At 31.3% G+C, this 14118-nt stretch overlaps 1 protein-coding gene across 2 annotated transcripts; it reads right to left on the bottom strand.

Annotated features, from left to right (window-relative positions):
• Window positions 1646-7819, bottom strand: LOC109361690 (RHOMBOID-like protein 1). 2 transcript variants are annotated; one of them, XM_019607211.1, is made up of 7 exons: window positions 7308-7819; window positions 6102-6265; window positions 5089-5252; window positions 4719-4984; window positions 2787-2913; window positions 1914-2051; window positions 1646-1694 (listed from the first exon to the last, which is right to left on the bottom strand). In XM_019607211.1, the coding sequence occupies exons 1-6, from the start codon at window positions 7637-7639 to the stop codon at window positions 1929-1931; spliced, it is 1176 nt and encodes a 391-aa protein (XP_019462756.1). In that variant the 5' UTR covers window positions 7640-7819; the 3' UTR covers window positions 1646-1694; window positions 1914-1928. The 2 variants fall into 2 exon arrangements, with proteins under 2 accessions (XP_019462756.1, XP_019462755.1); XM_019607210.1 differs by lacking the exon at window positions 1646-1694 and having other exon boundaries at window positions 1710-2051.

Genomic DNA, 14118 nt, shown 5'->3' with positions numbered 1-14118 from the left:
AATTTAATTTCACAATTTTTTTTTTTAAAAAGGATATTCACATTTGGATAAAAAAGTACTAGAAAATAATAATGTCAAATTATAAAATAACTTCAACTTTTTACAAATTTCATTGGCCTTCTATCATTTATCTTCAATCGACAATGTTTTATTTTGATTTTATCTTAGTAACAATATTTGTAAGATGTCTCTATATATTAGTGCAACATTGAACATCAAGAATGTAGAGTTCTACCTAGTTTTGCAATCAAGTTCTAACTTTTTATCATATTGAATGTTTAAATGTCTCCTCAAATTTCTTCTATCTTTTTGGCGTTGCCGTCCAAAAGCTAACATTATTTCTAACCCTCTCTACAACATTAGAGATAATGGACAATACATCCTCCACAATCAAATTCAATATATGAGCACAATAATGCATGTGAAACAACTACCCACCCAAAATATATCATCTACTCGAAATCATACACAACATAACTCAATTATTCGGTAATCTGTAGTGCAGTTATCAATGGTTAATGTAGATAACTTCCTAACTATGTTCCAATCTACTACATATGATGGGCAATTGGTAGGTTCACTAGCAAAGATAAAACTCCATGGGGTTACATGGAAGTTTGGTTGACCGTTGGTGACCAACCACTATGCAGAACAATCAAGATCAAGTTTATGGTCTTTGATTGCAATTCGGCCTATAATGTCATTCTAGGTCGCCCAACTCTCAACCACCTCGAAGCAGTGGTTTCTATACGACATCTATGCATGAAGTTTTTATCCTCCAATCTCTAAGTTTGTACACTGAAGGGAGATCAACATAATGCCTAGAGTTGTTATCAGATGAGCCTCTACACTAGCCGGACACCAGAGAGAAGACCACTGCCAACAAAAAGGAAAAAATGTATACACATGGTGGAGCTCGATGCTCGAGCTGATGAAGGAGACTTATGCCCACAACCAATATGGGGAAAAACCTCCTTGTAGCTCGGGCAACTTGCCAATAACCTCGTCTAAATGGGAAACACATTCCTTGAAGTCCAAAGACTAAAGTTGGTAGCATGGCTGAGGGCCAACAAAGATCTCTTTGCATGGACAACGATATAGGCATGTCGGGTATTAATCTTTCGGTAATGTGTCACCGATTAACAACCAACCCGGGGGCGAAGCGAGTAGCCCAATAAAGAAGAAAGATGAGGGCCGAAAGAAAAGAACAAGTCTCCCAAAAAATAACAAAACTCTTACAGGTCGGGTTCATTTGGGAAATCACTTACACCACTTGGTTGATAAATGTGGTATTAATAAAGAAACTGTCCGGAAAGTTAATAGTAGTTAAGATATTAATGTTGGATGAGTTCTTGATAGTCTAAAAAATATTCACACAAAATTGAAAGCTAACAATAAGATAAATAAAAAAATATGTTTGTTTTTTAATTAATCTCAGTAGCTATAATTACACAAACTTATAAGAACACATAAGAATGTTTAGGTATCACGCAAATTGAACCCAAATTTTATTGAGAAAAAAAAAATTATTATGAATTTTATAAATTGTCATTGTATTATCCGCCTTTCATATATAATTATCATTAACTCTTAAACGAAAAAATCGAAATGGAAGAATCTTTCCTCTAACGGTGCATGATATCACACTCAATTTTATTTTACAAGATAAATCATCTGCAAGTGTAACTTTGATTCTGTGCACAAAATAAGTAGCAACAACAACAACAAATGAAAACCTATCAATATTAATACACACAAAAGGAGATAAACAAAACTACAACAATCAGATGTAAACTATCTTTCTTATCCTGAATAATGCAAATGTATAAGATATAACTTAAAATGCACTATGGTGTTTCAAGAAAGCCTGGAACATTAATATGAACAAACTAAGATCTCATTCCAATGATAACCTTTTTGGTCGAAACTCAAGCGCAAAGCTGAGTACACAATTGCTGAATCTGAGAATTGGTTGGATCTTGAATGTAGTATATATTTGATTTACCATTGCTTGAGCATGTTATGTTCAGCTGGTTCCCAAGCTCATTGGACTGCAGTTATGGTATTTCAGCAACATTAACATCCAGAAACAAAAAAACACAAACACAACTTAGGACTGCATAAATATCAGGAATTGAGAATTATAAAAATATTTTTTCAATGGTTGGCGACAATATTGTGAAACCCAGATAGGACATTAAACCAGAAGAATTCATGTATTAAATTTAACCAGTTAAACTGTCCGGTCAGAATAATTATCTATAAATGCAAAATTTTATATAATTAGTAATTATGTGTAATTACATTGAAGTAACATTTTTTCATTTTTTTTGTGATAGAATAAAACAAAAAATTATGGTGTTGCTTTTTTATATATAAATTTTAACTAAATTGTTCGGTTCACTTCAGTGTTATTTTGGTTTAATCGTGTTTAATATGGCTGGACCAGGATTTTCCTAGTTCAAAGCAATTCAATCCTTCATTAAGTTAAGATTGCAAACCAAAGTCGTTTTTCCAATCCAGCCAACAATCAAACCGGTCGAACCACCTAATTTGGTGGGTCCTCACAACATTGGTTGATAGTACATGGCCTCTGTGATCATAAAAAATTAACGTGTAATAAAAAAATTGGTATAGCTAATGGTAAGAGCTATATGTTTTTTACTTTTAGAGATCAGCAAATAGGTTTTGAAATTATAATACAAGAAAGTGGTTAATGATACACATAGAGCTCTCCTACAACTTAAAAATGTAATGCATTTCATTTCATTTGACTAAATGCTTACCAAACAATATGCAGCCTCAGTATGGCAGCTCCATTTTGAAGTTGGGACACAAGACAGATAATGGCACCAGGAGCAGTGATCATTTGCATCCACACCGCGGAGAAGCGCAACCAGGCCAACAGAAAGCCTTTCAAATAGACAATTTGCATAAATAAACAGAATTGAAATTCGAATTACAGAATGAAAAGAAACAAAATCGTAAATACAAATAAGGCTGATCGGTCTGGGACAAATAGCAATCCAATCATAAAGAAAACTAAATTTCTTAAATACATGCAAACTTACATTAGTATAAGGTAAGTCTACCTTGTATCAACCTTGTGTTGCTTTGTTTCATGGGGGCCAAGGATAAACATTAAAATGTTTCAAGAGAATCGGGCTATCGTAGTGCCTGGTAAGTCCTCATCCCACTATAAAGTGTAAACAATTATTCGAGCGAGATTTACTTTAGCGTGATGAGAAACTAACACTAAATAATTGTCACATATGTCAAAATTTGCGCAACTAATTCAGCTGAGAATTCCTCCTATACTTGAAAGTTATTTGAGCAACCTAGCAATCATTTGCTCAAGTAATCAATCTAAAGTGCATATTTTGAATTTATCGAGTGCATTCATGCTTCCTATATATAAGGCATATGACTACTAGAATTAGGCCAAGGATCCTTTATTAATTAAGACAATATTTGCTGATATGATTGGTGATATTTTGGAAGTTTCCATCTTCTATATCACTTCTGCTGCTGTAAGCAGCAGTTACGTAGTACCAGTTATTTAAATTGTGGCCGCAATATTGTGATGTGGCCACAATATTGCGGTGTGATTTCGAATCACAATGATATGGCCGCATCGGGCCGCAACACAACCGCATCGGGCCGCATTTGACCATATCAGGCCGCATCGAATTTAAAAATAGTTTTTTTAATCACAAAATAATTCTCACTGCAACGGCCGCAATCCGCATCGCAATGACCACAATCGTAGTAACCGCAATCACGACTGCAACCGCAATTTAAAACACTGCCTAGTACAAATATGAAAATGTTGTCACATTATTCGGGAGGCTCTAATATGGCATTCAGTAATGTCTCATAACATAATTTCCATGTGCAAAAATAGAAGACAGTAAACTTTACAAGAAAGGACAAAGTATCAGTTTATGGTTCTTGCTTGTATCTGTTTTAGAGAGTTATATGGTTTTGTTTCCAAAAATTGATGATCTACCACTTGTAGCTAATAGGTCAAAATTTCCAAGTAACTTATTTCATTTGTGCCACTTTCAATCACAAGTTTGAGTTTTCTTCACCCTGCAGAGACTCGAAATGAAATCACAGTAGTTCTTTCAAAACAAAATATCACTCCCCCTTACTATCATTATCTTTAAGAATCCTACTTTTTGTACCACTCTTTTCATTGTTTATATAACTTGCCTTGAAAGCATATGAATATTTATCTTATTAATAGTCTCAAACAACTGATTTGAAAAACAATTGTAAAACTTAAGTAATTAGTATTAGTATAGTGAAAATGAGTTTTAAAATGTCACAATATTTTGATGGGTATGATATGTTTTTAGATTTTGCCTTAACAAAACTTGTGTTTGATGTTACATGTATTTTTCTGTCAAGGCCCATTTGCGAGTTGAGTTTTGGAGGAGAAGGAAGAGAAATAGAATGCTTAAGAGTCATCTCATTAGTGTATTTCATGGCTCCCAAGCCTTCCCTTTTCCTTCCCCTCTAAAATCCAACTCGCAAACAGACCCTTACCCAAAGTTGTATCTACGCCATGTTCTTGAGGTAAACCCGTGTCAATAGGGTTAATAATGCACTTTAGATGCTATATTTCAACAGGGTTAATAATGATCAAGTCTACCCGTCATATATTTTACCTAGGATAGTCTATTCTTAGAAAAAGAGACGCTTTAGATGCTTACCCAACAATTACAATGATGAGGGAAAGGACCAACAAGATGCATTGATATTTCTTGAATTTTGGCTTGGCTTGTGATTGTGATGGAGAATACTCGACTGGAGCGTATTGTTGGTTAACCCATCCGAACTGCGGCCGTATGAAAAACACAAATCCAAGAAGAAATCCTGTGAGAAAGCCTCCAATATGAGCAAAATTGTCCACGTGCGGGAGAATCCCGACTGCTAGATTGATAACAATGATGACGACAAGGATGAAGAGTGCTGCTAGCTGCACTTGAAAAGAAAATCTCGATTGTCAGTAGTATGTTTCGAGGAGTAGAATCATTGCTTTTGAGATATATTCAGTTCTAATATGAGAAATTTAAGGACAACCTTATTATCATATATTGACCAGTTAGTAATAAGTTCCGAAAGCATGCCTCCCAGCAAGCCGAAAAGTGCACCAGAAGCACCAACAGAGATGTTTGACTGAATGAAAAGAGCAGAAAGCAAACTTCCCCCAAATCCAGAAATGAGAAATAGCAGTCCAACAAGCACTGTAAGATGAGTTTAGTAGAATTAGTCAAGACTTCAACACTAGTGAAAATAATAAGATGAAATCAGAAAATCATAGCTTCAAAGATATACACTAAAAAAGGTATTATCTTTAGTAACATTTTGTTCTGTACTTCTGCTCATAGATAAAAAACAGTATAGCTAATATTATTCCTGAATTAAACTTTTGAATGCTTCCACTTTTGTGGCTAAATTTTAAGATTGAAGTGTTAATCTTCTTATTGTTTAAAGGGCGACCTAGTAATGAGGCTCCCACCTGGTAGAGAGGATAAATGTACACAATCATACCCCGCAAGTGAAGAGGCATTTTCTAGGACTTGAACCCTTAATCTCTGGGTCACAAGGCAACAACCTTATTGTTGTTCCAAGGCTCTCCATCTAAAATTAATAGAGTATTTGTGTTTTGGTTTTTGGTGTGCACCAAGGTATCCTTTAACAAATAGCGAGAGACTAAATTCTTTTGAGTCATAAGGATCACTGACGTGGATTTTGTCTCTACCAACAAAGCCTTTTTCCCTACACACGACAAGGATTTGGGATCGAATCTCTGACATCATGCTTACTATCTAGTTAGTTTAACTGATTTACTTTTCTACTCAGAACCATGTTAAGAGTAAAAGAACTTTGAGTAATATAGAATAGTAGAAGACAAGACTTAAGAGAAGAACCAAAAACTTCTATTTCTGTCATTGGTATATGTTATTATATAACAATTATCATAAAGTTTTCAAATGCATTAACTCTGAAAGAAATATATAATTGCAAGGTACATAGAAAACATATTTTCCAAATGAGAAACAAGGTATTAGTTTTGAGAATAACATACATACCAAACCCGAATTCTTTCTCAAGCCGAGTTCCGATGACTAGAATGCCCAACATATTTGCCAGCAGATGGAAAACCCCACCATGTAGCCACATACAAGTGATGAGGCGCCACCCCTGGTGTCTATGAATCACTTTGTTTACATCAAGAGCCCCCATCTTCTGTAACCTGAGCAACAAACAAGCCTCAATTGTTTAATCACAGTAACGATCAATTCATAATTTAAATTGTGTCAGTTAAAGAAAATCCACTATAACAACATCAATGTCCTTAACTTTTCATTGCTACATAAAAAAACCAAAAGAGTAAAACCATATTTTAGCCCTTAGAAGACCATATGCTAGTTACCAATTAAAGCTTCTAACAGATTAATTTCATGAAATTTCATTTCTCTAACTTCAAATCCGAAGTATTTTTGTAGCGTGATAAAGTTTAGTGGGCACATCATTCAACTTCATTATTGTATGAAGGGGCTAAAATATAGAGAATTTGAAGCTTAAGGATCAAACTAATAAACTTGTAGGATAAAATTTGAAGCTTAAGGGACTAAAAATGTTAACTGAAAAAATAAAGAAAGCTGAAAATGAAATTCATCCCAAATATTCTAGCTTCTCAAATTTTATTACAGAAGAATCACTTTTTTTAAGTCTATCCAAACAGATCCTAGATTTCAAGTTAGAGTGTGTAATTGGATTAACTTATTTGGTTGAAAATTTGAAGCTTAAAGATCATAATAATAAACTTGTAAGATAAAACTTGAACCTGAAGTGGTTAAAAATGTTTTCTGATTAAAAGTAATGTAGCTGAAACCGAAATTCAACCAGAATTTTTTAGCTTCTCACAGAATATGTTTTTGGGAGAGCACTATTTTTAAGCCTAACCATATGGACTCTGAAATCAAGAAATAAGTTTCACTTCATCTACCTCATTCTTCACAACATGCTTTAAGTATTTGTCGATTACTCTTTCAGTATCAACAAAAACATTTTTTTTGTACTACCAAGAATATCCCTCTCTAGTAGTGGTAGACCATTTCGGTCTTTCTCGTAGTGAATCTTACACTACTAGACCAATGCCCTTTGTTCGTTAACAAAAACATATTAAAAATAAGTGACTATTTCCCCTAAAATAAGCCACAAGTCCACAACAAATACACCATAAAATGGATTTTTAGCAAAAACAAAAATTCCAAAAATAAAAAGAAACTCACGTCAATGAAGAAGGCCCAAGGAGTGGATTTTCTTTGAAAGGCTGAAAGGAGAAACGATGAAGGAAACGAGCAATGCATGAAACAGAATTCTTAGGACAATCATTAACATACATAGTAATCACAAAAACAATGATATTAGCAACAACAAAGAATGGTATCAACCAAGGAAACCATTTCTTGTAATGCTTCTTCACTTTCCTATATTCATTTGTTCTTGTTTTTGTTTGGTTTAAGGTTATCTCAAATGGGTGCACAGTGTTGTTGCTTCTTCTAGAGTTGACCCTGATGCTAAGAGGTATCTCTGATGAAGGTGAAGAATCTACAGTAGCCATGGATAGTTAATACTTAACACTAGAGAATTATATATTGTTGGAGTTTCTTTTTGCTTTATGTTTTGAAGAGGAATTTGATGTTTGATCAGAGAGAGAGTCAGAGGAAGATGAGTTTTGTTCACCAACTTTGCTTGGACTTGGCCCTTCGGGAACACTAAACTATATTTTGTTCAAACTCCATTTTTAATTATTTAACTATTTTATGATAAAAAAACATAAATAATGAATAATGCAATAATATATAAAACGGATATATATTTCTTGTCTCATAGTATAAGATGAATGTAACTTATTTTAATGTAGTTATGGAGCATTTCTTGCCTATTAGAATGCGGCCACTTCTACTTAAAAAAGTTCGAGAAACCATAATTAGGTTATGCTTCTTCTTCAAGGCAATTTGTAGCAAAGTGATTAACCCTGAGAAATATTACCTGCATTGCAAAGACAAATTATTTTGACTTTGTGTGAGCTTGAAATGTTATTGAAGAAATTTTTTATTTTTGTACCAGATATCTTACTGATGGTGATTTCATGGGCATTCCAAAGCCTCTCAATATGCAAAAAAAACATTTGGTGAATGTATTATTAGGAATGAAAAATTGACTATAATAAGAACCGAATTGGAGCAAATGCACTTATATGTTTTACATAATGCCGACGAGGTTGAGCCATATGTTGAAACACACAAGGAGATGCTAAGGAAGTGTTACCTAAGTAAAAATGAAAATTGGATTTCCAAATAGCATAATCTATGTTTCATAAGGTGACTAAAAAATCACATTGATGAGGAGATAAATATAAATGCACATTTGGTCTCTAGTAACTCCTTAACACGCAGCAATATCAGTCAGGAATGAGCCATCTCAAGAGGATGACATATTCATTACATGCATCTTCATTACATTACCATGTTTAAAGGAAGAAATAACAGTCTAATTATATTTGTACATGTATAATTATATTTTTTATTTAAAGGATATAAAATATTGTAGTCTAATTTTGATAATACATATAACTTTTGGAAATTGATATAAGCTTAATAAGTTGATACAAGTGTTAATCCATAGTGGATAATTGAAACTCTATTTGTTAACACATTTGGAATAGTTATGATCCATACCATACAAAATCATAAAATAGTTTTCTCTTCGCCCATCAGAGAAAAAACATGTAGCCTCATGAGGTACTCCATGATATGATTGCATCATACCAATACTTTTGAGTCATACCAATAAAAGATCAAGAACATGAATCTGGATATATAACTATTTATATTCTTATTTTATTATGTGAGATTCACGAAATTCAAGATCTTTAAATGATTGGTAATTCACCCAAGGGTTGCACTAGAAGCTATTCGAACTTTTATGTCGTCTTTTATACATAATTTAATTAGTATTTTCTAATTGTACAAATGTGGTTTTTTTTCTTATTCTTCTTAAAATAATAAATATTTACCAAAACTCAAATGTTGTTTGTTATTGTTTTTTAATTAAAATATATACATGTTCGATGTTATTAGTTCGAATAATATAAATATAATAGTACAAAACATTCATGTGGTACATACATAAATTTAAAGATATATGTGAGAGTTCTTGTATCTATTATTGTTCAAGATACAACTCTGATAATAGAAGATAATGTCCAGCAGGGGCAGAAGATGGTGAGGACGGGTAGGGGCTACCCCCTGAATTCTTTTATAAAAATTATTATATTATTTCTTTAAACATTTTTTCAAATATTTTTTTACCTCATGTACTTGTGTGATTCTTCTAAAAGTTATAGATAATAAATCGAGTTGTTTTATAAGTGTATATGTTCATATTGCTTATACTATTATTTTAAAATGACTTTACACACATAAAATAAATTGTGAGATCATAAATTGTATTTGTCAAACTTTGCTGCAACAGTCATAAGATCGTAAGAATTTTTTATAATTCATTTAATATTGATAATATATATTTTTGTGAAAAAATGTTATCATATGAATTTCACTGATAAGATAAAGTTAATTTTAGATGTCAATTTCAACATTTTATTGTTGATATCATTAATCATTCATGTTTGAAAACTCTCACTAAAATTTGAATTAAGCGCAACTTTTGACAATGCGACGAAAGTGAGTACATATTATATGTCTGACTAAGTTATTATTGATTGAATTATACGGGGAAAGTGAATGCATATTGTATAGATATTATTTTTAGCAACCAAGACAACGAAACAAATTTATGTAGTAAGATAAAAGATGAATTTCTCACAGATAAAGAAAATAGTTGAATATTTTACTCACTTTAAATGAATGTAAATTTTTCTTTGATTTCTTTAATTTTTAATTATTGTTATTTAGAATTAATATGTAATTTTGACACTTTAAAATAATTGTATATATTTCTTTGTATTTTTTTATTACTCTATTAGTTATCTTAATAAATTGTAATTAAACATTGTCGTCTTTCTTAAACTTTATGTCAAGATCTGTCATTGATGTCCAGACTATTGTTCCTAGCAATATTCCAGAACAAAACAATAATAGGAGTAAATTTATATTCTTGGTATTATGTGTGGGATGATATATTGCATGACAACAATGATTTGAGACTATTTCATGAAACCAATAAGATTTCTAATGAAGAATTTCGAAATGAAAATCTTCGGGAAATTTTGATGTGTTAATATTTAACTACTAAAAGATCGTCTCAAAGTATCCTAAGGGTTTAACATGAGAGCTATATTGATAAAATTTTGGATAGATTGGACATGAAAGATAAAGCTAGGAGGTACCCCAGAGCTAAGAGAGACAAGTTTAGTCTCGAATAGTGCCTCAAAAATGACTTTGAAATAAATTATATTCAAAAGATTGAATATGCATCCACAATAGGAAGTTTGATATACGGTCAAGTTTACACACTTCCTCACATAATATTGGTCGTGAGAGCTTTAGGAAAATTTGGGTGCCCTTGGATGACATCATTTTTGTTGGATATTATCAGAGTATAAACACATCTAGATGGGACGTGAATAGGTGTCGCGCTACAAAGTTACCATTTTTACCGGTTAATTTTATTTTCTGAAAAATATCAAGTATAATTGATTATCAAGGTTTTTGATTGATTAAAGATAGTAATGTCATAATCGATTAATGGCAATTCTAATCGATTATCCTGGTAGTTATTGATATTCCTGAAAACATTTATTTCATAGTCGATATCTCATAAAATAATTCTTCACAGAAACATATTAGTTTCACAGAATGCTCCATGCAGTTATCAATTAATGAGCAAGTGATAAATTAATAAAACTAATCTAGAAATTTTTTTAAAGAATGTATAGACGTAAAATAGACGAGATAAGGGAAGAGAAGAAGAAGCATGAGAAATTTATCCTAGTTCATTTGTGGGTCCACTTGTAAACTACACCCAATCCTCTCGCCAGGAGAAATTTTTCCAAGTACAATAAGATGATTTGTAATGTAAGTAAATCTCTTTTATAAATCTAGTATGTTCTCTATAGGCTTCATACAAAAAATTTCATATTCTTGGGAGAGTATGTTCAGTCTCAACCTTTTGACTTCCTCAGTTCTTTCGTGTGTAGTCTCTAGAGTACCCGCATTTCTTTAGCAGATTTGCAGTTTGATACTTTAAAGAATTCATTGATACCAAGTGTTGAAGTAAGGATGTTCTTCGCTTTAAGATCGTATTGCACCTTTTTTTTGTCTTCATCATTCCATGAAAATTTTGACTTTACTTCCCTTATACTATTGAAAATTGTGAAAGGTTCATAGGATCATTCCTCAATCACGTTCCAAATGTCCAGATCTTGAGATTCTATAAAGATTTTCATTCTAATTTTTCAGAAGTCATAGCATTTTCCAATAAAGCTAAGAGAGCGATTGATGTTGGAACCTTCTCCTATAAATGATCTCGCAGCCATCTTAGATACATGATCGGTTTTAAGAATAATTTACTCAAAAAAGCTATGGTGTCAATTGTAAGGCTGAGATGACAACTAAAAGGGAGGTGAATTAGTTATTTAAAAAACAATGACAGATTTTTCTGCAAAATTCAAGAGTTAATAGTAGCGAAAAAAATATGTAGAAAATATCAAATAAATTTAAGGAGTTAAAGGAGAAGAGAGTACTCAGAGATTTTATATTGATTCACCTTCTTGTCCACCGAAGGCGACGTCTAGTACTCTTGCAGCACAAGAGATTTCTTCACTAGATATTAAGAGTAGCAATTACAAATTCTCACTCCGAAATTTTCTTGTACCTTACTCACTATCTAATACCTAAATCACTCTTTGTAAAACAACCTTTCCAAGTGATTATATCCATTTTCTTATCACACTCTTGTGAAAGAAAGTAATTCAACAAATTGAACGAAGAAAACTTTAACTATGGCAAGGATTGCCTTTACAAGATTTGAAACTAACTCTTGCAATCCAATAACCTTTTATATACACTTAATAATAATGCTCAAAATGTTTGAATATCTTTGAAAAACCACACTTGAAGCAACTTCAGAAAATATAATCTGAAAGTTAAGAACACGTTGCAAAAAATGCAGAACAAGTATTTCTGAAAAGTTTAGATTGTGTATATGAGTTATATTTTTGAATTATGAGTTTCAATGCATTTAAATAGGATTTTCAATCAGCCATAACATGTCTATGAAAAGGCAGGAATTGATTGGAATAAAATTATTTCGTTTAGGTGAAAGTTGTGTAGTTTGATCTGAAAACTGGTGCAACAACTCTAGTAATCGATTACCTAATCGACATAATCGATTACCCAAATAGTCTGTCCAACTAAGTAATTGATTTTCACAAGCTGTAATCGATTACTCACAGGTTATAATCGATTACCTAAATATTATGTTCAATAAAATAATTGTTTACCATATTGTATAATCGGTTACTCAAAAGGGTGTAATCGATTACCCTGATCAATGTGAGGACCTAGATCTTCTTCACAATATATATATTTATATACAATTATTACATGAATAATAATATATCTATATGATAAATTTGTCACTGTTGCTTAATTACTAAAATTTATTATAAAATAATAATTATGATGTTAATGTAATAAAAATATAATATAAAATGTTTAATTAAAATATATATTTATAAGTATGCCAATACTTGCATGGAAGATATTATTATAGATGTCATTGCCTAGCTATGTCTTATTATTACGAGTACAACGAGTAAGTATATTTTTGTCATTCGTAAAATCAATAAAATGTTTCACATGCACTATTCATATTTACAAATCAACAATCCAATATTCTATATCAAATAACCTAATTTACCCGTACTTCATTTGATGCTTGCAAAATATTTTGTCTTATTCCAAAATAAAAATCAACTTCACTTGATATTAAAACCCATCACGCAGTGTTATAAATTTGGTTTCGCCTGACCCTTTCATCTAACCAATTTTATATCAAATTCGAATTGACTCAATTCAACTTAGTTAGTTTAAGTCTAAAATTAGTAATTCGAATAGTTGAACCGACTGAGTCAATGAAAATATTTTTTTTAAAAACAACTAAAATGATGTCATTTTGAGATAAAAAATCAAATAATTTTAACTTATTTTTAGTTATATTTATCATTTTTAACTTATGTTATAGCAAAATTTTCGTTGTTTAATTACATTTTAAACTTATGTGCACTTTTTTTTGCAATTTAAGCATAATTTATATGTTGTTTGACGATGTTTTCAACTTATTTGTGACATATCATAATAGTGAAATATTTTTTGTTAATTATTTAATAAGGTATGATAATGTTTTTAAATTTGGAATATAGAATTATGAAATAATGTTAGCTAATATTATGAATTTTATATATTTGTTAATATAAATTGAGGCAACCGATATAATTATTTACTCACTAGTCCAACTAGTGACTCATTGACTCAGTGCCCTAACCGAGTCATTGACCGATCCGAATTTAATAATGTCTCATGACTTGGTCTTTATAAGAAAGAAAAGTAAAAAATATTCTGATATTATCATTTGTTTACCCGCTCTATCTAAATTTCATACTCCTAAATAATGGAAAATTTTGTATTTACCCGCCCTTTCTTTTCATTCCTTTCTTAGTCATTTGATTACTCTCATTCTTTTTCCTCGTAATTCCCAAATAAAGCTCAAGAGGCTGGACATTGGACACTCATCTTAATTTACAAATCTCGGCTAATTGGGCATATTAAATACTATCACTTTGAAGAATAGCAATCGTCTCCCTGAAATTTATTTATCAATTTTATTAAAATATTATTTTTTTATCTTTTTAACTATACTCAAATGATGTGATCATGAAAATACTCATTGGAGCTCATACATTTCTCTTCAATTTGTAACTTAATAAATATGTATAGTATAATTTATGTGTGGTACTTCTAAAAATTATAAATAACGAATAAGATTTCTTACATGTGTGAATATTAATATTGCTTC

The sequence above is a fragment of the Lupinus angustifolius genome, chromosome LG12, assembly GCF_001865875.1.
Source record: "Lupinus angustifolius cultivar Tanjil chromosome LG12, LupAngTanjil_v1.0, whole genome shotgun sequence".
NCBI classification, from domain to species: Eukaryota; Viridiplantae; Streptophyta; class Magnoliopsida; order Fabales; family Fabaceae; genus Lupinus; species Lupinus angustifolius.
Note: the sequence above shows the minus strand (reverse complement) of the source record. Positions and strands in the feature narration are given on the sequence as shown.